At 47.2% G+C, this 22,240-nt stretch overlaps 1 protein-coding gene across 2 annotated transcripts in view; it reads left to right on the forward strand.

Moving 5' to 3' along the window:
• Window positions 1-8,731, forward strand: part of LOC140392440 (uncharacterized) — a 431,257-nt gene extending 422,526 nt beyond the window's left edge. For both annotated transcript variants that reach the window (XM_072477698.1, XM_072477699.1), the window contains exon 7: window positions 8,087-8,731. In XM_072477698.1, the coding sequence (XP_072333799.1) occupies window positions 8,087-8,254 (168 nt within the window). In that variant the 3' untranslated portion in view covers window positions 8,255-8,731. The remainder of the gene's footprint in view (window positions 1-8,086) is intronic.
• The last annotated feature ends 13,509 nt before the right edge of the window (window positions 8,732-22,240 follow it).

The following is a 22,240-nucleotide window of genomic DNA, read 5'->3' on the forward strand; positions in this document are numbered from 1 at the left end:
CATTGGGAACCCACCAATCAATATAGGTTAGTGAGCACAGTGCTGATGAGTGAATGGAACATAATGCGGGTAGAATATTGGCAGCAAAGTATTGGATGACTTAAAGTTTACAGGGGTGAAGGATGGAAAGCCAACCTGGAGAACATTGAAATAGTTGAGTTTGGAAATTTTAAAGGCATGAGTAAGGGTATCAGGAGCATACGTAGAGTTGTTATCGAGATGGAAGTTGGTGGTCTTTTTAATGGAGATTTTAGTGGGATGGAGGCTTAGCTTATTGACTGATACCATGTTGAGATTGCAAACAATCTGGTAGATAATGAAGAAAGCAAGCTGGGGTTATTTGCTCTCTAGAGTAATCATGGTCTGTTGGGTAGTTTTGGCATTGTCGAGTCGCAACTGGTGATAGATGGCTATATCGTACTTGATCTTGAAGCAGCCAAACAGAGGGTCATACAATGGAAATTGACCAGGAAGGAAGAAAGTGAAGGTTTTGTTGTAGACAAGGGCATCAAAGATGGAAGTGAGGGAGTGTTTGGGCAGCTAAATGCCTGAAGAACTATTGTGGCAAAAGGTGGGTAAATGCTTCGGCAAGGATTCAAAAAGTCCAGTTGTGAGTTGGCAAAGAGTTATTTTCCAGAAATAGACAAAAAAGTGGGATTAGAAGGGGATTGATGGATCAGGGATACAAGGAAGTATGTAGAGCTGACATTATCTGTGATGGAGATCATGAAAGCAGAGGTCATGGGAGGTAGCAAGGTTGATGGAGTTACTGAGAGTCTGGATCAATGTTCCCTCTATCTTCGCTGCACTATATTCGTTACACTGTGCAGTCCCTTTAAGATTGCCATATACTGCAAAGCTTAAAGGGAACACTGGGTTGGATAGCGGAGTTTGAAGATTAGTAAACTTTGGTTACAAAGGTAGACCTTCTGCTATTTTTTGGCTAGGTTATTTCAAGAATATTGTGGACATGTAACGTCTGAATAAATTCATTTGATTCATGCTATACATTTTCAAGGTTTACAGATAATGCGTGGTGACTAGATATTATTTGGGGATATTAGAAGAAGGTTTTGGAAATTTCTCAAGAAACCCCATTGAAAGTTCCAAATATAGGCTTCAGCCAATCTTTAGCAAGATATTCAAGGGGCTGGATAGAGGGTGGATACTTCACATGTGTTTTCAGTGGGATGGCATGTAAAATAGGGCTGGTGCCCAGCCCACCACCTTCGCACCCACCTCTGGGCTCATACCAATAACATGGCAGGTGGGCAGATGTCAAAATCAGCAGACATGTTTTTAAAAATAATTAAGTGTAAATTGAGCTTGCTTACAATCTAATTAACCCAGATAATAGGTTGCCCATGCCACAATACAGTTGGCGTGAGCAGGTGGGTCGGAGTGGGCAAGCCCACTACTGAGATCTTGGCACTGCTGGAGCTGCCAGCCAATCCCAAAGGTGGGGCTTCCTTCCCAGTGGAGGACAGAAGTCCCAGAAGTGGGACAATTTAGTCCACAATGTGCTTTGGCTGCGGGCTTGCAAAGAGTGAATTGGCTTCCAGCCGACTTTCTTACTGGGGGGCAAACTATCTGGTGCCCCATAATTTGCAGTCCAACATTGCCATGGCCTTTTATTTGACCCTCAGCAAGGTTCCCAATCCCATATACTCTCCATCACCAAGTCCCGCAATTTTTACTGTCGTAACATCTCCCATCTCCAGCCCTTGCTCACCTCTTCTGCTGTTGAAAACATTATCCATCCCTTTGCTACTTCTAAACTCAATGCTCTCCTTTAGCTTTCCACCTTCTATCCTCCAGAATCTTAAGTTTCCAACATCTCTGTTCTTCTCAAATTCCAGGCTATATTATCCCCAATTTTCATTGCTTCACCATTGGCAGTCATCCCTTCTGTTGCCTCGGCCCTAACCTAAGAAATTCCCACCCTAAAATTCTTTTACTCTCTACTTCTCTTTTCTCCTTGAAAATGCTGCTTAAAATCTACCTCTTTATCCTAATAATTCCTTAAATTGCTTGGGTCAAATTTAGTTTGCTGGCACTTAAAAGCTTCTTGTGACATTCTACTGTTTTACAGGTACCATGTAAAGACAAGGGGCGTCATTCTCCGCCGGCGGGAGTCTCCGTTTTGCCGGCGCCCGGGGGTTTCCCGACGGCGTGGGGCTGCCCCACAATGGGAAACCCCATTGACCGGCCGGTGTTACGGAGACTCCCGCCGGCCGGTCGGGGCAGAAATGTGGCGGGGCGGGTAGGAGAATTTCGCCAAGTTGTTTTTGTTCACAGCATTGCACCTTTGTCTTTGTTGTACCTGCTATCCCATCTGTATCTTATTGAGTGTACAACCTGTTAATTTGCCTGTTAATTCATGTTTAATTTGCATTGGGTGGAATTTTCCATTTTTAATCCAGAATGTTGCAACGAGCAGGAAAAGCGGCATTGAAGCTGTCAGCACCAACAGCAGCTTTCTCCTTCGTATCGTAAGGAAATCGTAAAATAAAATCCAAAGGGCGGATCACAAGATGTCACGCTGGTGGGATGGGCTTCGACTTAACCTGCGCCGCCCCCCCCCCCCCCCCCCCCCCCCCAAGAGCTTCGTTATTTTTAAAGATCAGGGTGCCCTTTTTAAAGGCCACCCTGATACAAAAACAGAACACCCCCCACACCCACGCAACACCCCTGCCACTGCTCCTTGGCACTGTGCCAGCAGGCAGTGCCCAGACATGACCCTCTGCACTCACCTGAGCTGCTCTAGCGGATGGGATGGGGATAATCAGGCGTAATGAACATTCTCCTCCCTCGCTACTGCGCACTTGGTTCGCCATGGTCCTCCTGCGCACTTCCACACTGGGTTGCCCACTCTCCGTCCCTGCTACTCTGCACTGGGTTTGTCACTCTCGTGCCAGGCTGCTGCGCACTTGGTTCGCCAATGTCCTCCCAAGCTACTCTGCACTGGGTTAACCACTCTCCTCCCTAGCTGCTCCACGCTGTTTATTTTTTATAAATTTATTTTTTCCAATTAAGGGGCAATTTAGCGTGGCCAATCCACCTACCCTGCACATCTTTGGGTTGTGGGGGCGAAACCCACGCAAACGCGGGGAGAATATGCAAACTCCACATGGACAGTGACCCTTCCATGCTGCTCCACACTGAGTTCACTGCTCTCCTCCTGTGCTGCTCCACACTGAGTTCACTGCTCTCCTCCTGTGCTGCTCCACACTGGGTTCACTGCTCTCCTCCTGTGCTGCTCCACACTGGGTTCACTGCTCTCCTCCTGTGCTGCTCCACACTGAGTTCACTGCTCTCCTCCTGTGCTGCTCCACACTGGGTTCGCCACTCTCCTCCCAGGTTGCTCCACACTGAGTTCACCGCTCTCTTCGCGTGCTGCTCCACACTGAGTTCACCACTCTCCTCCCAGGCTGCTCCACACTGGGTTCCCCGCTCTCCTCTCTTGCTGCTCCACACTGGGTTCCCCACCCAACTCCCAGGTAGCTCCACACTGGGTTTGCTGCTCTCTTCCCGCATTGCTCCACAATGGGTTCACCACTCTCCTCTCAGGTGGCTCCACACTGAGTTTGCCAATCTCCTCCCGCACTACTCAACACTGGGTTTGCCGCTCTCGTCTTGCGCTGCTCCACACTGGATTGGCCACACTCCTCTCAGGTTCCTCCACACTGGGTTCGCCACTCTCTTCCCAAACTACTCCACACTACGTTCACCGCTCTTCTCCCAGGCTTCTCCACACTGGGTTCACCACTCTCTTCTCCCAGGCTACTCCACACTGGGTTCACCGCTCTCCTCCCAGGCTGCTCGACACTGGGTTCACCGCTCTCCTCCCAGGCTGCTCCACACTGGGTTCACCTCTCTCCCCCCAGGCTGCTCCACACTGGGTTCATCGCTCTCCTCCCAGGCTGCTCCACACTGGGTTCACCATTCTCCCCCCAGGCTGCTCCACACTGGGTTCATCGCTCTCCTCCCAGGCTACTCCACACTGGGTTCACCGCTCTCTTCTCCGGCTGCTCCACACTGGGTTCACCGCTCTCTTCTCCGGCTGCTCCACACTGGGTTCACCGCTCTCCTCCGAGGCTACTCCACACTGGGTTCACCGCTCTCTTCTCCGGCTGCTCCACACTGGGTTCACCTCTCTCCCCCCAGGCTGCTCCACACTGGGTTCATCGCTCTCCTCCCAGGCTGCTCCACACTGGGTTCACCTCTCTCCCCCCAGGCTGCTCCACACTGGGTTCATCGCTCTCCTCCCAGGCTGCTCCACACTGGGTTCACCGTTCTCCTTCCAAGCTGCTCCACACTGGGTTCACCGCTCTCCTCCCAGGCTACTCCACACTGGGTTCACCGCTCTCAACTCAGGCTGCTCCACACTGGGTTCACCGCTCTCTTCCCAAGCTACTCCACACTGGGTTCACCGCTCTCCTCCCAAGCTACTCCACACTGGGTTCACCGCTCTCTTCCCAAGCTACTCCACACTGGGTTCACCGCTCTCCCCCCAGGCTACTCCACACTTGGTTTGCCGCTCTCCTCCCAAGCTATTCCACAGTGGGTTCACTGCTCTCCTCCCAGGCTGCTCCACACTGGGCTTGCTGCTCTCCTCCCATTCTGCTCCATACTGGGTTCACCACCCTCGTCCCACACAGCTCCACACAGCTTTTATCCCTGACTGTTCTCGCCAATTCTTGGAGTGATTTCCTGCTCTCTCTCTCTGTGCTTTTATGTCCCGCTGCTCTTTAAAAGCGCCGGTGGTAATGATGGCCTTTATTAGGTTCTGTAGAGGATCAGGAATTGCTTGTGGATCATGAGGGAATTTACAAAATCTTGCATTTGTAAAGTGTCTTATCCTGTCATTGAATTCTCAAAAGTTCTTTGCAGAGTGAATTACTTTTACTCTGTTTCATAGACAAACTCACCAGTTATTCTGCAATGGTAGTGTGCCACAAACAACAATGACAAGTGTCACAGGTGTCTGTTTCTTAGAAATATATGTTGACAATGAACTCCCTGCTCTTCTTTGATCTGTCCCAAAGTAATTTCAATGTCCAAACGGGAACTGAATTTTAAGGGTGACACTTTCAACAATGAAGGCTTTCAATGTAGCACCACTAAAGTGCCAGTCTGATTTATTCCCTCAAGTCACAAAAGTTGCAAAAGGTCTGCTTCGGTCCCATCATCAGGTTTATAGCTTTCATTCTACATTCCCCTTCAGCAGTGTGTAAGTACTGTTCTTCCCATAGTCATTACCACACTGGCAAAATCTTTCTGTCTGTAATGTTTATCACGCGTACATATTGTTGGCATTAATTGTGTTCTCCTGAAACACATTTCCAAATCTTATCTCGTGCCTCAGCTTTGCTTAATTTAGGCATTGATTGTACTATTGCGCAGAGAGATCAACCTTGTGTTTAGGTTCCAAAACGAGAACTTCCTTTTCTCCTGCCAGTGCCCATGTCACTGATGTACACAGTTGGACACTCAGCGGGAGAATGCTGGAGTAAAACAAATACATGCAAAATTGTGACAAAAAGGGCCATATTGCCAAGGCATGTTGGGCTCAAAAATCATCTCTAACACTCAGAATGTGTAAGAACAAAAACACATCTAAACAGGTTAGCCATGTCTATAAATTAGCAGGCGAAGCTCAAGACCACTCAGAAGACAACGTAACCAAGCAGCTACATGAGTTGAAGTTTGGTGTCTTGTCAATGCAGGCCGATCAACAATGTTTTTGAGCATATCCAAAACTCGAAAGTCATGGAAATTAAAATGGAAGTGGACACGGGTATCATTAATATCTCAGACAATTTAACATCAAAAGCTGAAGCACCTGCCTTTAGAACCGTTAAATGTGACACTAAGGACGTACACAGAAGAGGTTGTACCATTAAAAGGATACATTATGGTAAAAGTAGAAACAAATGGACAAACGGCAAAGTTGCCTCTTCATGTTGTCCGTGGAAATTTTCCTGCTCTATTTGGCAGAGCATTGTTGGCAAAGATTAGATTAAACTGGGGAAGTAGTAAATCAACTCGTGGCTTAAAGGAGCAACTTGCAACAACTTCTGATGACATACGATAGGGTGTTCCAAGGTTTCCTCTATGATTGGAGTTGAGGTGCACGTAAAAATCAAGCCAGACGGTAAACCCAAATGTCTCAAAGCTAGAACCGTACAAAACTCCATTAGACCAAAAGTCGACGAAGATCTAGAAAGACTAGTACAAACAGGAGTCATTGAACCAGTTGTTACAAGTGATTGGGCAACATCAATAGTATTGAAACGATGATGGCTCAGTGAGAGTTTGTAGATAATTTAAAACAACTATAGCCTCACAGTCGGAGAATCCAGCCCTATTTCCTCATGGCGGTGTGGGAAAGGTGGCATTTTACGCTTGAAACTTTGGTACAAAATAGCCACCGATCCTCCGTTTGGCTGGGGGCCAGCATCCAAGCAGCATAGAGCTTTAGCTGCCGATATGGCCCGGAGAATTGCGCATGCACACGGTGACGGCCGCACCGTGCAACATGGCGCCTGACGCACGCGGACCCGGCATGCAAAATAGTGCCCTCCTTTGGCCGGCTCCCAACAGTGCCCCCAATCCCATGACAAAGTCCCCCCTTTCCCGAGGATCGGCCTTCCCCTGACTCTGGTGGCATTGGACTGAGTCTGCAGCCGCAGTCCGCAGCCACCACGCCGAGTTCCCGACAGGTGAGACCATGAGAGACTCACGTCGTCGGGATCTCGGCCGGTCGGGGGCGGAGAATTGGGGGATGGGCCTCAGGCAACATCCTGAGGCCGTCAATGTGGCGCGGAGGGGATGGAGCATCGTGAAAGAAGCGCCACCCCCGATTTGGTCAGAAATGGGTATTCTCCAGCCGATCGCCGAACGCGATTTTGGCGTCGGCGACAGGAGAATCCCGCCAGTAATCTTTCCGCCCGTAAAGTAGAACTGGCAGTAAACTGGTGCTAGGTTTATTGAAGTTTTGCTCTGTAACCAGGCAATTGGAGCCCTGCAAAGTGACTGTGGATAACGTCCCTTCTTACTCCCTCCCCTCTGTGAAGAACAAGAAGCCTGCGCCGAATCCACTATCATAGGACAATCCAAAATCAGGAAGTTACCATACGGAAGAATAAGTGCAAATCCCTGTTGTACAATTCTGTGGCACAGTGGACTGTTACAACCAGCCTGCTGTACCACTAAATCTGCCTACATATCTTTATATATTGACTGGGTATTAGGCTAATTTAGTTTTATAATTACATTTCCTTTTTTCTGTGAAAATTAAATGAAGAGCGACTAAAAATTATCAATGCTCCAAATTTTGTAATTTATTAAATAGCAAAAAAAAACACAATTCTATTGCTGTGAGCTGTGATATTTTAAGCCATTTTTTAAACAAAAATGCAGCTCTGTTTTGTTCCCTGGTGACAGTTTGAATAGTTTCGATAACATTTTGAGCAGCCAGTCTACTGTACTATTCATTTCCTCATCATCATACCACAAATAAATGATTAAAATTTATTATAATTGCAGTGCCTTAAAAGAACCCTCAAAGCTATGAGATGAGGTTTTGCTGTAATTTGAATTTTAGTGTTCCATTTACTCTGTCTTTTAATGTTCCTTGTAATGAAGTCATTAGTAAAAAACACATCTGGAAGTTCTTTGGGGAACATTTAATTTTCTGCTGGTTTGTCAATAACATAACTCATGGCACAAAGGCCCAGCTGCCGACAGAGTCATGCTGTAGAAATATCTCTTCCTCTTATATGCGTTACTGACTGCACCTACAGCTGCAAAGAATGCAGCCGCACAAAGATAAAGTTTCCCCAGCAAACCTCAGCAGAAGAGATCTTTGACCCAGGGACATTGATATTTGCTAAGTTTTCACATAGATAACAAGCATCACTTTCACAGCTTGCCGACCTCTGCTTTGGCCCGTTGCCCTTTCAGGTGAAAGGCGAGGTTAGAGAAAAGTCTAATGATGCTCCATGGTCAATCCCTAGCTGCTCCCTGCCCCCAAGCTGTTGCCTGAACTAAGTAACCATGAGTCTTTTGCTCTTTTCTAAAGGTCACTGTCAAGATGTACAAGCGAGGAGATCGTGGCTGGTTATGGAGGCCTGTCTCTAGCACGGTGGTTATTCCTTACAACACCCACATCGCATTCAGGGTCTGTGGAGAGGACACAGATGCAAAGATCCCAGCCAACAACATTGACAGAATCATCCTGAGCATATGAAATTGATTTCAGTATTAAACAGGCTATGACAGCTGTGCCACACTATTACAATAATCTGCAACCATTTTTCATTGATCAGTTAATTTGTGTTCTTCAAGTAATCGAAACGCAAATCTCATTAGGCATATGTCAGTGGGCATGAAAAAAGGGAAAATTCATTTGATAGCCTGGTTGGCTGATAAAATGCACTACATTAAGGTATGTGAGTTAGAGTGTACTGTGTACTGTGTACTCCAGTTTGAGTGTGCAATAATTAAAAACTAGAGGACAACCTTTTTATTGTTAGTACAAGTGAGGTCACACAGAAGAGATACCAGTTGATGCTCTGAATTATAAATAGATCTGCATGTCCAGTATTTAAATTGAAAAAGTTTAATTTAACACCACAGTTAGTTAAGGTGTTGAAAGTGATCATTTCTGTTCTGTTTATTTGCTCCCATTTATTCTTATGGCAACGTACCATAGATCTTTATTAAACATGAGAAATGTGTTATGTGCTGAATATAATTGTTTTTTAAAGAGTTAGGTCTGTAACTTCCAAGCTCTGGAGTGTTGCAACTGGAGGGGGTGAGCGAAAGAGAGGGGATGAGGGGGAAGAAGTAAGAGAGGAGGAGAGGGAGTGATGAGGAGAGGGAGGGAGAGGAAAGGTGGGTGGGGAGGGAGGGAGGAGATGGGAAGGGGAGGAGAGAGGGAGAGGAGAGAGGTAGGGAGGGGGAGGGAGAGGGAGGAGAGAGGGGAGGGAAGAGAGAGGGATGGAGGTGGGAGGAAGTGAGGAGATGGGGAGGTGGGAAGGGGAGAGGAGACGGTTGAGTGACTTTAAGTAGACAGCAGTGAAGCTAACAGAAAGCTGATGTGATCCAGGAGCTGTCAATCAAAGCTTGATGTTTCTAAACATTGCAGTTTGTTTCACAGCTGACCGCTTCAAAGTCACTCAACTGTGAAGGAAGATGAATTGATCTATGCTGCCAGCTGGCTGTGTGGAAGCTGTCAATCACAGCCTAGTAAAATCAGTATCAAACAGAAATGAATGAATGGCTGGCAGATCAAAGATCTGAGGGTTTTAAATCCAGCTGACTAGTTTTCTCTTTCCAGGAATTGACAGGTGCTGCTTCCTGTGCCTGAGCCAGCAGGTGTATTGCCGAAGTGAGTTTTAAAGCAGCAATTTTTTTTCATTGCCTCTGTCTGCACTGCTCCCTAGCTTACAGACAGAGGTCTCTCTTCTGGGGAAGGTCTCTTTATTTAGACGGTCTCTATGGGGGGTCTCTTTATTTAAAGGGTCTGTTGTAGGGGTCACCTTATTTAGGGGGCTCTCTTTATTTAGGGGGTCCTTGTGGGGGGTCTCTGGGGAGGTATCTTTAATTAGGAGATCTCTGAGGGAGGATTCTATAAATCGTGGGTCTTTGGTGGGTCGCAGGGGTCTGGTGGGGTGGACAGGTCCTGCATTGCACGGGGGTGACCGTCCGATGGACTTTGGAGGCAACTCCCTGAAAGAGTTGCCCTTGGCCCACCGCTAGGTCCACTGCATCAGGTACGCACTTAACAAGAGCTGCATCAATTCTCACCCATGTGATTACTGGCCGAGAGGAATGGGATGAGGATCCACAGAATATGGTGCCAGGCCCGATAATAGAGTTAAGACCCATTTGCACCCTCCCGCTGGCGCTGGGACTGAACCTCAATCCAGTCGCAAGTGGGGGGGGTTGGGGGGGGGGGGGGGAGAGCTGTGGAGGGGGGCAGAACATCAGGAAAGGATTTGCGCCACTTTTTCTCCAAACCTGGAATCGCTACATCACTGCGCTACATCAGGAACTCCGCTACCGACTCCGGGCGGCGGAGAATCAAGCCCCATATAAAACACTTTTGGTGCTACTCTCCTCCAACAAAACAGCCATCGGCCATTTAATCTAGGTTCATGCTGTAAAGCAAGGATAACTTTTGTTCATCACTAACTGGTTGCCAACTGAGCTTCTTACTCCATATATTCTCCATCACAAAGACCACTTCCATAACATCACCTGCCTCCACCCATGCCTACCCCAATGCTGAGGAAACCCTCCTCCATGCCTTTTTTCACCTCAAGACTCAACTATTTCAATGCTCTCTTGGCCGGCTTTCCATTCTCCACCCACAGAATTCAGATCTCTGCTCTCTGTATCCTATCAAGTTCCAAGTTCTCATTATCTATCACTCTTATCTTTGCTGACCTGCATTGGCTCGGCCTCCGAACACTCCGACAAATAATTTCACCCCTGTGTTTAAATCTTTTGTAACCTCACCTTTTGCTATTTCTGTACTCTCCTTCAGCCTTATAAACACCCAACCCTAATATCTCCATTCTTCTGTCTCTGCACTTGTGTGCAATCATTTTCTCTTTGCTCCACTAATGTCAGCCTTGCCTTCAGCCATTTCAGCCCCTCAATTTGATATTCCCCTCTCATTTAACACCCTCCTTAAACCACACTTCTTTGTCCAAATCTCCGGTCACTTTTCCCACTATCTTACCTTTGGATCCATTTTTGTCTCATGTCTCTATGAAGGGTTTGAGGATGTTTTAAGGAAACTGTATAAAAGGAAGTAATCATTGTCTTGGCCTACAGAAATAGTGGTTACATTTCAAAGATAGGACCGGATTTTCGCCTCCAAAGGCAATTGCGAATCAGCTTGTAAAAGCTGAATTTATTTTTTTCTGCTGGAAAAACTATTTTGCTTAGCCTTCCCAACCCCACAGCATTTTAATGTGGCCTTTCACAAGTCGAGAAGACTTTGAGTGCAAAGCACACACAAACCTCTTCCAAGGTCAGCGTCTCCATTGTGAGGACATGGGGAAAATTACATTTCCTCCCACACACAATTGTGCTGGTGTGGTTTTGGAAGTCCCAAAAAATACATTGGGCGTAATTAAACAGGGAAAAATAGAGTCCCATTTTGGGCACGTTTAGCTGGGTGTTCGTCGAGCCTGAAGTGCTGAGGACGACCCCACTATTAAATGGGACCTTTTTTTTCTGGCCTCAGCGAGGAACACCCCACCGATGTTGCACTTCACTTCATTTTGTGCACTGCTGAGCTCAGCTCAGCTTGTCAGTACAGGAAGAGATTGGGCCGCCATTTTTAAATGCCACCCCGATCTCTCAGACCCCACCACAGCCACCGTACCCCCCCCCCCCCCCCCAACGCCCAGCTTACTTGTTAGGGGGTCCTCGAGCCCCCCTCATTCACCTCATAAAGGCAGGGCACCTCTGGGCCTGATACCCGGCATGGGCAACCTGCCACCCAGGCACTTCGGCACTGCCAGCCTGGCACCCTAACAGTTCCACTGCCAGACAGGCACCCAGGCATTGGCAGGATGCCTGGGTGGCATTGGCAGGATGCCTGGGTGGCACTTCCAGGTTACCTGGGTGGTAATGCCAAGGTGCCAGCCTGGCAGGGCCAGGGTGCGTGAGTAACAGCATGAGTGCAAGCATACCACCCTGCCCAGAGCCTGACCACCCAAGGGCCTCAGATGGCCTGCGAAACCCTCTAGGTGCCCTTTACCCCTGGTCCACATTTGTGTGGTCCAGTGCTAAACGGTGCCACGATGAGGTCTCACAGGCACAGGCATTTAATCCCGGACCTTGGGAGACTCCAGCGCAGACATATTAAAGTGAGGCTAACTGCTCACTTAAATTTGAAAATCTGGACCCCACCCAGTGAGGGCGAAATCCAGATTGCGAGATCTCATTAGATCTCACGAGGCATCTCAAACGTTGTAAATCTCGCAAGATACCTCTCGCGAGACTTAATGGCCTTGTTGCGTCCCAAGTCGGGCATGACCAGGCCATACGATTGCGCCCACTAACTTGAAGAGTTCATGATCACAGGAGGAAGCCTGCTGAATGTTCGAGAACATTCTGAAAGTTAAGTATAAAATGTTTTGACACCATCAAACATCACTATTGGATGCTCTATTATAAAGTATATGTATTTTAATGCAAGTATTCACCATAGGGATCTGTCCTTCAAAGCTAAGTTGACCCTTCCATTAATCACTTTGGTATAAATGTAAAGAAAACTCCTTATAGCCTCTGCTGTTATGTTTTGTGCTGCGATTTAAACCATCTCACAGCTCTGATGCTAAAAAATACTCCTTGCTATTGAAGGTTGAAAAAATCTCTGCACCTGCTCCTCTCCATTGATTAACTTGCACGCTGCTTTGAAATGAAAATGGTTCACTTTTATGTTCCATCAATTTCAGGAAATGTAGCTGGATGTTTTTGTTAGGACAGTTACAGCCAGTATAAATGCTTGGCTGAGCTTCAAACGCTAATTATGGCTTTAACTTAGCAGGTGGCCTCTTGATCCAAGAACGATTGAAACTTTGAAGAGATTGTAATAATAGAATATGCCTTAGTTTCTTGTTTGTTTACAACCCTAATGGCCACTTAAAGGATTACCTTTTTCATTGGAGTAGCTTTTTTCAATATTAATGATAATGTGCTTGAATTCAGGATTCAGAATTATGCACTGTAAATTCTATGATACCCCCGAGATCACACTGAAAACCTCCCTCCGATACTTCTCAAATTTCGGACAGGGCCAAAACATATGGACATGGTTTGCGGGGCTCCTCCCACATGCTCACATATGTTCTCCACTCCCTCAAGGGGCTGTTTAGGGGCTGTTTAGCACAGGTCTAAATCGCTGGCTTTGAAAGCAGACCAAGGCAGGCCAGCAGCACGGTTCGATTCCCGTAACAGCCTTCCCGAACAGGCGCCGGAATGTGGCGACTAGGGGCTTTTCACAGTAACTTCATTTGAAGCCTACTTGTGACAATAAGCGATTTTCATTTAATTTCATTTCATTTTTCATTTCATTTCATTTCATTCAAAGAGTCGTCTCATCCTCGCCCTCGTGAGGTGTGCCCTATACACGACTTTCAGCTGTATCAGCCCCAACCTCGTGCATGAGGTTGAGGTGTTCACTGTCTGAGCACCTCACACCACAAATCATCTTTTCTAGCCTCCCCCAACTCTTCCTCCCACTTGGCTTTAATCCCCTCCATGGAAACCCCGTCCTCCCAGGATTTCCTCCCTTAGATTGCCAACTCCACCCCCTTCTCCATTCCCCCTGTCTTCAAAACCTCTTCTAACAATGAGGAGGTTGGCGTATCGGGAAGCTCTGAACCTCCTTCTTCCAACCTCACAAAACGTCCCCCCAGAAGCAGACCTTTTAAGACCCTGATCCCCCTCACCTCCCATCTCCGAAACCTCCAATCTAGCCTCCCCTCGCAAACCTGTGATTGCCGCTGATCAGCATCTCCCCTGACCCAGTCCCCAGCTTAAAATGCAGCCTCAACTGCCACCACTTTCTCCCTGTTTCTGCGTGGGTTTACTCCGGGTGCTCCGATTTCCTCCCACAAGTCCCGAAAGACATGCTGTTAGGTAATTAGGACATTCTGAATTCTCCCTCCATGTACCTGAACAGGCTCTGGAATGTGGCAACTAGGGGATTTTCATTGTAACTTCATTTCAGTGTTGATGTAAGCCTGCTTGTGAAAATAAAGATTATTATAGTATATTACAAATCCTACGTGTTTCCACTACCACCGGACTTTCAGAGTCCTTGCCCGGGGTCACTGGGAGTGGCGCCGTTGCCAGCGCCCTCAACTCCAACCCCCTACACAGATCCTCCTCCATTGTAACCCATCGGGACTCCCCCCTTCCAACCCAACTCCTCATCTTTTCGGCATTGCGCCACCCAATAGTAATATAAATTCGGGAGGCCCGTTCCCCCTGTCTGTCACATTCTCTGCAGGACCACCTGACTACCTTCTCTTCCCCCCCCCCCCCGCCCCCCCCCCCCCCCCCCCCCGCCCCAAACCCGAAATAAACGTAGTGATCAACTTGTCCGCTTCCTTAAAGAATGCCTTCGGCAAAAAGACTGGCAAGCACTGAAATAGAAACTGAAATCGCGGCAACACATTAATTTTAATCGCCTGCACCTGACCTGTCAGTGACAGAGAGGGGTAGTCCCACCTTGCCAAATCTGCTTTCATCCTCCCCACCAAACTAGTAAAATTGCACCTATGGAGCCCCCCTCCCCCCCGCAGTCCTGCACCCTCAAATACCTGAAGTAGGTTTCCGCACTGCGAAATTGCAGCCCTCCTACTCCTGTCCGAGACACTACAAAACATTGACTCTTTTCCAGGTTCAATTTATATCATGAAGAAGACCCAAATCTTTGGAGAAGCTCCATTCTGTTACCCATCGACATACCTGGCTCTGATATATGTAGCAGTAAATGGTCCATATACAGAGACACCCTGGGCGGGATTCTCCGAAACGGGGACTAAGTGTTGATGCCGGCGTAAACACCGGAGCATTTCACGCCGGCGTCAACAGGCCCCATAGCCCAGCGATTCACTTACCTAAAGGGGGCCAGCAGGGCGCCGGAATGCTCCACGCAGCTCCGGCTGCCGTTACGGGGCCCTGCACTTCCGGCCGGCAGTCCGCGCAACATGGCGGACCCACACAACGGACCGGTCCCCACAATATAGACCCCCCCAGATCGCCGCCGATCGGTGGCCCGGATCGCGTGCCTGGCCACCCTGGAGACCCCCCCCCTGGCAAAGGATCCCCCTGCCCCACCCACCAGGGCAGCCGTGGACTCAGCCTGCAGCCGCCACTCTGAGTACTCACCGGGTGGAACCATGTTAGAACTACGCCGGCGGGAACTTGGACAGTTGTTGGCGGAGAATCGCCACGGGGGCCTCTTTCAATGGCCCCTGACTGGTGCTGCGTCAAACGGGCGCGATTGGTGCCGATTCTCTGGGGACCGGAGAATCGCGGGAGTGGCGTCGCGCCGGATTTTGGTGTCAACGCACATTCTCCGCCCCCGCACCAAGCACGGTTTTGGCTCGGAGAATCCCGCCCCCTATGTTCCACCCTCCCTATCCCACCTCCTATCTCACCCAAATAGGCAACTTCACCCCATTTAACACATGTAGCAACATGAAATAAAAAATAGAATGATATACAATCTTCCATCACCCCTACCATCAGTCCAAGACCAATCCTCAGTCCCATTTCTCATTTCTGCCCCAGTCCTTCTGCCTTCACAAACACTTCCGCTGCTTCCACCGTCTCAAACTAAAAGTTTTTGGAGTTGTAGGTCACCCTCAACTTAGCTGGGTACACTATGCCGAACCACACACCGCTGTTATACAGTGCCGTCTTCACTCGGCCTAAGGCCGCCCGCCTCCTCGACAACTCCACGGTTAAGACCTGGTATATAGTATACCAACTCCAGCCACTGCACCGCCTGCTTCTGCTTTGCCCAACTCAGGACCTTCTCCTTCACGTGGTACTTATGGAAATAAATAATCACCACTCCTGGCGACTCATTCACTTTTGGTTTAGGCCTCAACGACCGATGAGCCTGATCCATTTCCTACAGGGTGGGATCTTCCCCCTCCCCCAACAGCTCCACCAACATCTTGGCAAAGTACTCAGACGGCTTCGGGCCCTCCACCCCTGGGACAGGTCCACGATCCTCAGATTTTGCAGCCTAGATCTGTTTTCCAGGTTTTCGACCTTCATCCGCAGTCGTTTGTTGGCCTCCACCACCCGCTGCAGCTCCTCGACCATCGAGGTGAGCTGATAGCTGTGTTGTGACAAGGCCTCCTTCACCCCTTTCAGTTTCTCACCCTGTTACCACACCTTGGCCGATATCTTCGACACCGCTGCCTTCACTGGGACAATCGCATCCTCCACCAGCACCTTCATTGCCCCCATCATCTCCTTCCTCATCGCCTCCATGTGCTTTGCAAACTGTTTTTCAAATTCCACAACCATTACCTCAGTCATCCTTTCTGCCGTGAACAGTGCGACCCCCATCCAGCAACCCAGCCTCCGCCATCTTTTCAGTTGCCGAGCTGACCCTTTCGCTTGACGGCGAACCTTCACTCGCCCCCTTCTTCATGGCGGCTTTCTTTTGGTTTTTGAATATCCCCCTCCTTCCTCCACTTATTTGTTGAAAAACTGTCCCTGGGACCAGACATTAAATTCTACAAAATCAAGCCTCGAGCATGAACCACCCAACGTACGACTTCCTCCTCCATGCTGCCAAGTCAGATGCTTTCCATATCTAAGGGCCGAGTGTATTTGCCCCGAGGGATTTTCAGTCTGGTACAGCCTGATGGTTTTGGGAGTGAATTTAAAAGGAATTTAAAGATTTGCTAATAGATCCTCTGATTAATATGTACAATCATTAATTAAAAGCTGCTGCCTCAGTCTTGCCTCAGGGGCTGCCTCAGGGGCTGGTTTAGCACACTGGGCTAAATCGCTGGCTTTTAAAGCAGACCAAGGCAGGCCAGCAGCACGGTTCAATTCCCATACCAGCCTCCCCGAACAGGGTGGAGTGGAATTATTTATTCTACATACTGCAGAACGTAGGGCTGGGAGGGGAGTTTATTAAGTGGATACAATTGCTTCATAAAAATCCTCTGGTGGTAGCTTTTACTAACAGTTATAGATCTGATCATTTTAGTAATCAGCAAAGGACTAGGTAGGGTTGCCCATCATCGCTGGTATTGATTGCAATGGCTATTGAACCCCTAGCAGAGGCAATTAGACAGAGTCCTTCAGTGTTTGACTTGCCTAGTGGTCGGAAGCAACATAAGATCACGTTATAGGTGGATGTGTTGCTATTCATGTCTCAGTCGACATCTCTGTTCCTGCTATTATTGATATTGTGGGTAGGTTTAGCTCCTTCTTGGGCTATAAAGTTAACTTTGTGAAATCCGAGGCTATGCCTCTGGGAAGGTGGCCACCCCTGCTGGCTCCCTTCCCCTTTAGATGGTTCACATCGGGGCTTACTTATTTGGGTATTCAATTCGCCCTTCATTTCGGCAGCCAAAGAAGGTAAACCTCCCTCCCTTATTCGTGTCTATAAAGCTGGGACCAATGTTGTTGCTTTCTGCTAAGGTGTTAAAGGAAATTAAAATTGCAGCTTCCTGGTTCAAAGGGAGGTCTGGGTGCTGAATATTAAGGTGTATCAATTAGCCTTGCATCTTAGATTTAAACGAGAATGGATAAGACGGGACCACACCTCCATTTGGCTTGATATTGAAGCTGGCCAGTCTAAATACTCCTTACTAGCTCTGTTGTTTCTTAGGGATGTTAGGACTGTGCCGAACAAGTGTGGGAATCCAATAGTCATAAACACTCTGAGAGCATGGAGGATGGTCCATGAGGTGGAAGGTAGATTTAATTTTACTTCTGCTCTCTCCCTCCCATTCCGGTTAACCCAGACTTCCCAGCAGGACTTATAGACCACAGTTTTGATATTTGATATAATCTTTATTAGTGTCACAAGTAGGCTTACATTAACACTGCAATGACTTTACTGTGAAAAGCCCCTAGTTGCCACATTCCGTCGCCTTTTCGGGTACACAGAAGGAGAATTCAGAATGTCCAATTCACCGACAAGCACGTCTTTCGGGACTTGTGAGAGGAAACCAGTGCACCCGGAGGAAACCCATACAGACACAAGGAGAACGTGCAGACTCCGCACAGACAGTAACCCAAGCCGGGAATCCAACCCGGGTCCCTGGTGTTGTGAAGCAACAGTGCTAACCACTGTGCTACCGTGTTTTGTGATATATTATGTACTCTATCCTATATAAGTGGAGACTGGAGACTTGGCGGTCTTGGGAAAAAGATCTTGCAGTGAATATTAACAAGGAGACCAGAGGCACAGTCTGGGAAAATGGCAATAGAATATCAGTATGTAATAAAACAAAGGAAACCCAACTTAAAATATTGCACCGTCTGCATGGTACATTCAGCTTAAGACACAGGATAGACCCTGCTATATCCTCACTGTGCCAATAATGCAAACTAGTGAGAGGAGACTATACACAGTGTACAAAATATATTTTTAAAAATATTTTTATCAAAGCATTTATATACATGAAACACAACCAAAACCAAAAAGAGAAAAACAGGAAATCTTATAACCAATAAATAACACTTCAACCCCCCCCCCCCCCCCCCACTCGCAGACCCTCTCAACTTCATTTTTTTTCAGCCGAAGGAATTCCCGCGAGGCCGCTCACCCACACCCTTGGCTTCAGCGACCCTGAGTCCCTCCACTCTAGCAAAATCCGTCTCCATCTGGTACTTGGCCGGTCGGAATAATTGCACTAAAGAACGTCTAGTTCTTAACTAGTTTAAAGTTTTATTGTTGAACAATTACATGGGTTAGATAACCATAAGAATATTAACAAGAGCTACTAACTATTTTCAATAATCTAAGAGATACTACAAATTTTGACTACAACGAAGACCCTCTACCAACTACCTGAGGTAACAGTGTCACGTGGTTGTTCTCTACTGCCAGATCTTGTCTATCATTATATACATGATTGGTTATGCATATCATCACACGGGATACAAGGGAGGCAAAAGCCAAAACGTCAGCCTCTCTCGCTCACTGGACCCCGGGTCTACCAACACTCCGAAAATCACCACTTCTGGACTCAGGGCAACTTTCACCTTCAGAACCCCTGCCAGAATGCCCTCAGCTTCGGACAAGCCCAGAACATGTCGACATGGTCCGCAGGCCTCCCCACAAACCGGCCACACCTATCCTCCACCTCCTCGAAGAACCTGCTCATTCTGGCCACCGTCATATGCACCCATGAACCACTTTGAATTGAATAAGGGTAAGTCTAGCACACAAAGATGATGGGTTCACTCTCCTCAGGGCCTCCTCCCATAACCCAGCCTCCACATCCCTCACCAGCTCTTCCACTTCCATTTAACTTCGCTTATCAGGGCTCCCTCCCAATCCACGAGTTCCTTATAAATCTCCGACACCCTATCCTCGACAACTCCTGTTTTCGACACCACCTTGTGCTGCATTCCCGGGGGCGGCCGGTCGGGAAAGGACGGCACCTGCTTCCTCACATAATATCATACCTGTAAGTACCGGAATCCATTCCCTCTGAGCAGCTCATATTCCTCTTCCAATTCCATCCCTCTAGGCTTGAGAAGCTGCCCCCCACAAATAGGTGTCCAAACCGTTCGACCCCCGCCCGTCACCACCCCTGGAACCCCACGTCCAACCCCACCGGTGCAAATCTATAATTCCCACAAATCGGTTCAAGACCGAGGCACCCTTCAACCTCAGGTGCTGCCGCCACTGTCCCCACACCCTCAGGGCTTCCACCACCACTGTGCTCGTGGGTACATGGCTGGTAAGAATGGCAAAGACGCCGTCAACAGTGCCTCTAAACTAGTGTCCTTACAAGAGGCTGCTTCCATGCGCTACTGCTTGTAATATTACCAGAATTTGGCAAAGTGTCAGACTCAGATAGAAAACTGGCATGTAACTCTCCAGTTGCACAGACCGGTTTTCTCGCGAAATCTTCTGCCTCTCAGACAAAAAAAAGTAGGCTTTGTTTACACCGTCATTCTGGTGGCCACGTGGGGGCTCATAGAGCCGGCAACTGGTCCCAAAGAGAACAGGGTGTCATATTTAATTGGAATTATGGGCAGTCACTCAAAGAGAATTGTGCCACATTGTGATTGTCATGACTGTCATCAGCCTTTTAAAAACATGTGAACATTTTATTTTAGCACACTAAACTGTCATTATAAATATCATCATTTTGGAACAATAAAATAATTAAACAATTTTGCAAAAGGAAGAGAGCAACAAGTGTCACAAAGGATTCCAAGCTTTGCAAATATACATTAAGATTTTCCACTTATTGGGTGACATTTATAATCTGTCCATGTAGGTACATCTGTTGAAATGATGGACGGTATTGTTTTGAGCTAGCTGTATTTATAAAACAGTCGATAAAAAATTGCTGTTTATATGTGCCAGTGGAGTTTATAGCTGATGCTAGGGAGCAGAATTTAGGTAAACTCGACAGAAACCATAGAAATCTGGCTGTTTGAAATGAGTCAAAACTGCATATTGCCAGGAGGATCTTTATACTGCATTGAGGTTAATTTGTTAAATAAGACAGCATCATTGAATTCTCTTATATCTTGCCACTCTCAATTTAATTAATCTATTTTGCATAGTCAATAGAGTCCTTGTGAGCAAGATAATGCTAAAGCTTCGGTTCCATAGTTATTGATTAGGTGCTGTAGAATATATCGGCTAGAATTTCCTTGATCTTAATTTCAGTCATATTTCTTGAGAATCTTACCTGTGTATTTAAAAACCAGCATAAACAAACAGAAATCAACAGAAACCTTCATGCCTCAAAAAATAATCTGGGATATATTTATCTGCTTTAAGTCTCTTCATTTTATTGATGTTTTGAAAATAACAATTTGAAAACTGTATTTATGCACACTCAGCACAACAAGATAAAGAAAATCTAATTGTGGAAACTTAATATAATTGTGATACCATAAATGAACATTCAAAAATATAAAAAATGCAATACCAGTTTCAGGATGGAGTTTTTTTTTTAAATAGACAATACCATATGTGTCTATCACAGAGGAGCGTGCAGGTAAGGTTGTGAGGGTGCTGGTACATTCTTACAAATTGTAGGTCACCTATTTTACATTGTCTATCCTTACAAATTTCTTGAACTCTTTTATGCATGGCACAACAGTCTGGAGAGTGGTAAAGATGATGTTGAATGTCAATGCCACAGGTTTGCATCCACTGCTGTGGACACACTCCTGCTGCTCCATAAATAACATGTCTCATATCCTTTGTCACCTCCAATTCATTATTCAATAAATGAACTACCAGTGTGGCTGCCTTTCCTTTCCTTGTGCTGTCCAGCCCTTTAAAACTTTGCATGACTTTAAATGACTGCAACGACACAGAGTTTTCTCATATCATAGAATTTACAGTGCAGAAGGAGGCCATTCGGCCCATCGAGTCTGCACCGGCTCTAGGAAAGAGCACCCCACCCAAGGTCAACACCTCCACCCCATCCCCATAACCCAGTAGCCCCACCCAACACTAAGGGCAATTTTGGACACTAAGGACAATTAATCATGGCCAATCCACCTAACCTGCACATCTTTGGACTGTGGGAGGAAACCGGAGCACCCGGAGGAAACCCACGCACACACGGGGAGGATGTGCAGACTCCGCACAGACAGTGACCCAAGCCGGAATCGAACCTGGGACCCTGGAGCTGTGAAGCAATTGTGCTATCCACAAGGCTACCGTGCTGCCCATTCTGTGCTGGGACAAACTCCCAATTTCTCTCTTTCTGAGGAACAAACTGCAGACGAATAGCGGACATCACCAATGTACACATGAGCAAGATGGAAGTCTCACGAAAGGATAGAATGGACGGTAAGGGCGGTGATGTAGCTTTGTTGTTTAAGGATGGCATCCGGGCAATAGTAAGGGATGATATTGGTGCTATGGAGGACAAGGTTGAATCAATTTGGGTGGAAATCAGGAATAGTAAGGCGAAAAGGTCACTGATAGGAGTAGTCTATAGGCCACCAAATAGTAACAGGATGGTAGGGCAGGCAATAAGCAAAGAAATAACGGATGCATGTAGAAATGGTACAGCGGTTATCATGGGGGATTTTAATCTACATGTCGATTGGTTTAACCAGGTTGGTAAAGGCAGCCTTGAGGAGGAGTTTATAGAATGTGTCCGGGATAATTTCCTGGAACATTATGTAATGGAACCTACAAGGGAACAAGCGGTCCTAGATCTGGTCCTGTGTAATGAGTCAGGATTGATTAATGATCTCATAGTTCGGGATCCTCTTGGAAGGAGCGACCACAATATGATGGAATTTAAAATACAGTTGGAGGATGACAAGGTAAAATCAAACACTAGTGTTTTTTGTTTAAACAAAGGCGATTACAATGGGATGAGAGAAGAACTAGCTAAGGTAGATTGGGAGCAAAGACTTCATGGTGAAGCAGTTGAGGAACAGTGGAGAACCTTCCGAGTGATCTTTCACAGTGTTCAGAAAAGGTTCATACCGACAAAAAAGAAAG

The sequence above is a fragment of the Scyliorhinus torazame genome, chromosome 16 (genome assembly GCF_047496885.1).
Source record: "Scyliorhinus torazame isolate Kashiwa2021f chromosome 16, sScyTor2.1, whole genome shotgun sequence".
Classification (NCBI taxonomy): Eukaryota; Metazoa; Chordata; class Chondrichthyes; order Carcharhiniformes; family Scyliorhinidae; genus Scyliorhinus; species Scyliorhinus torazame.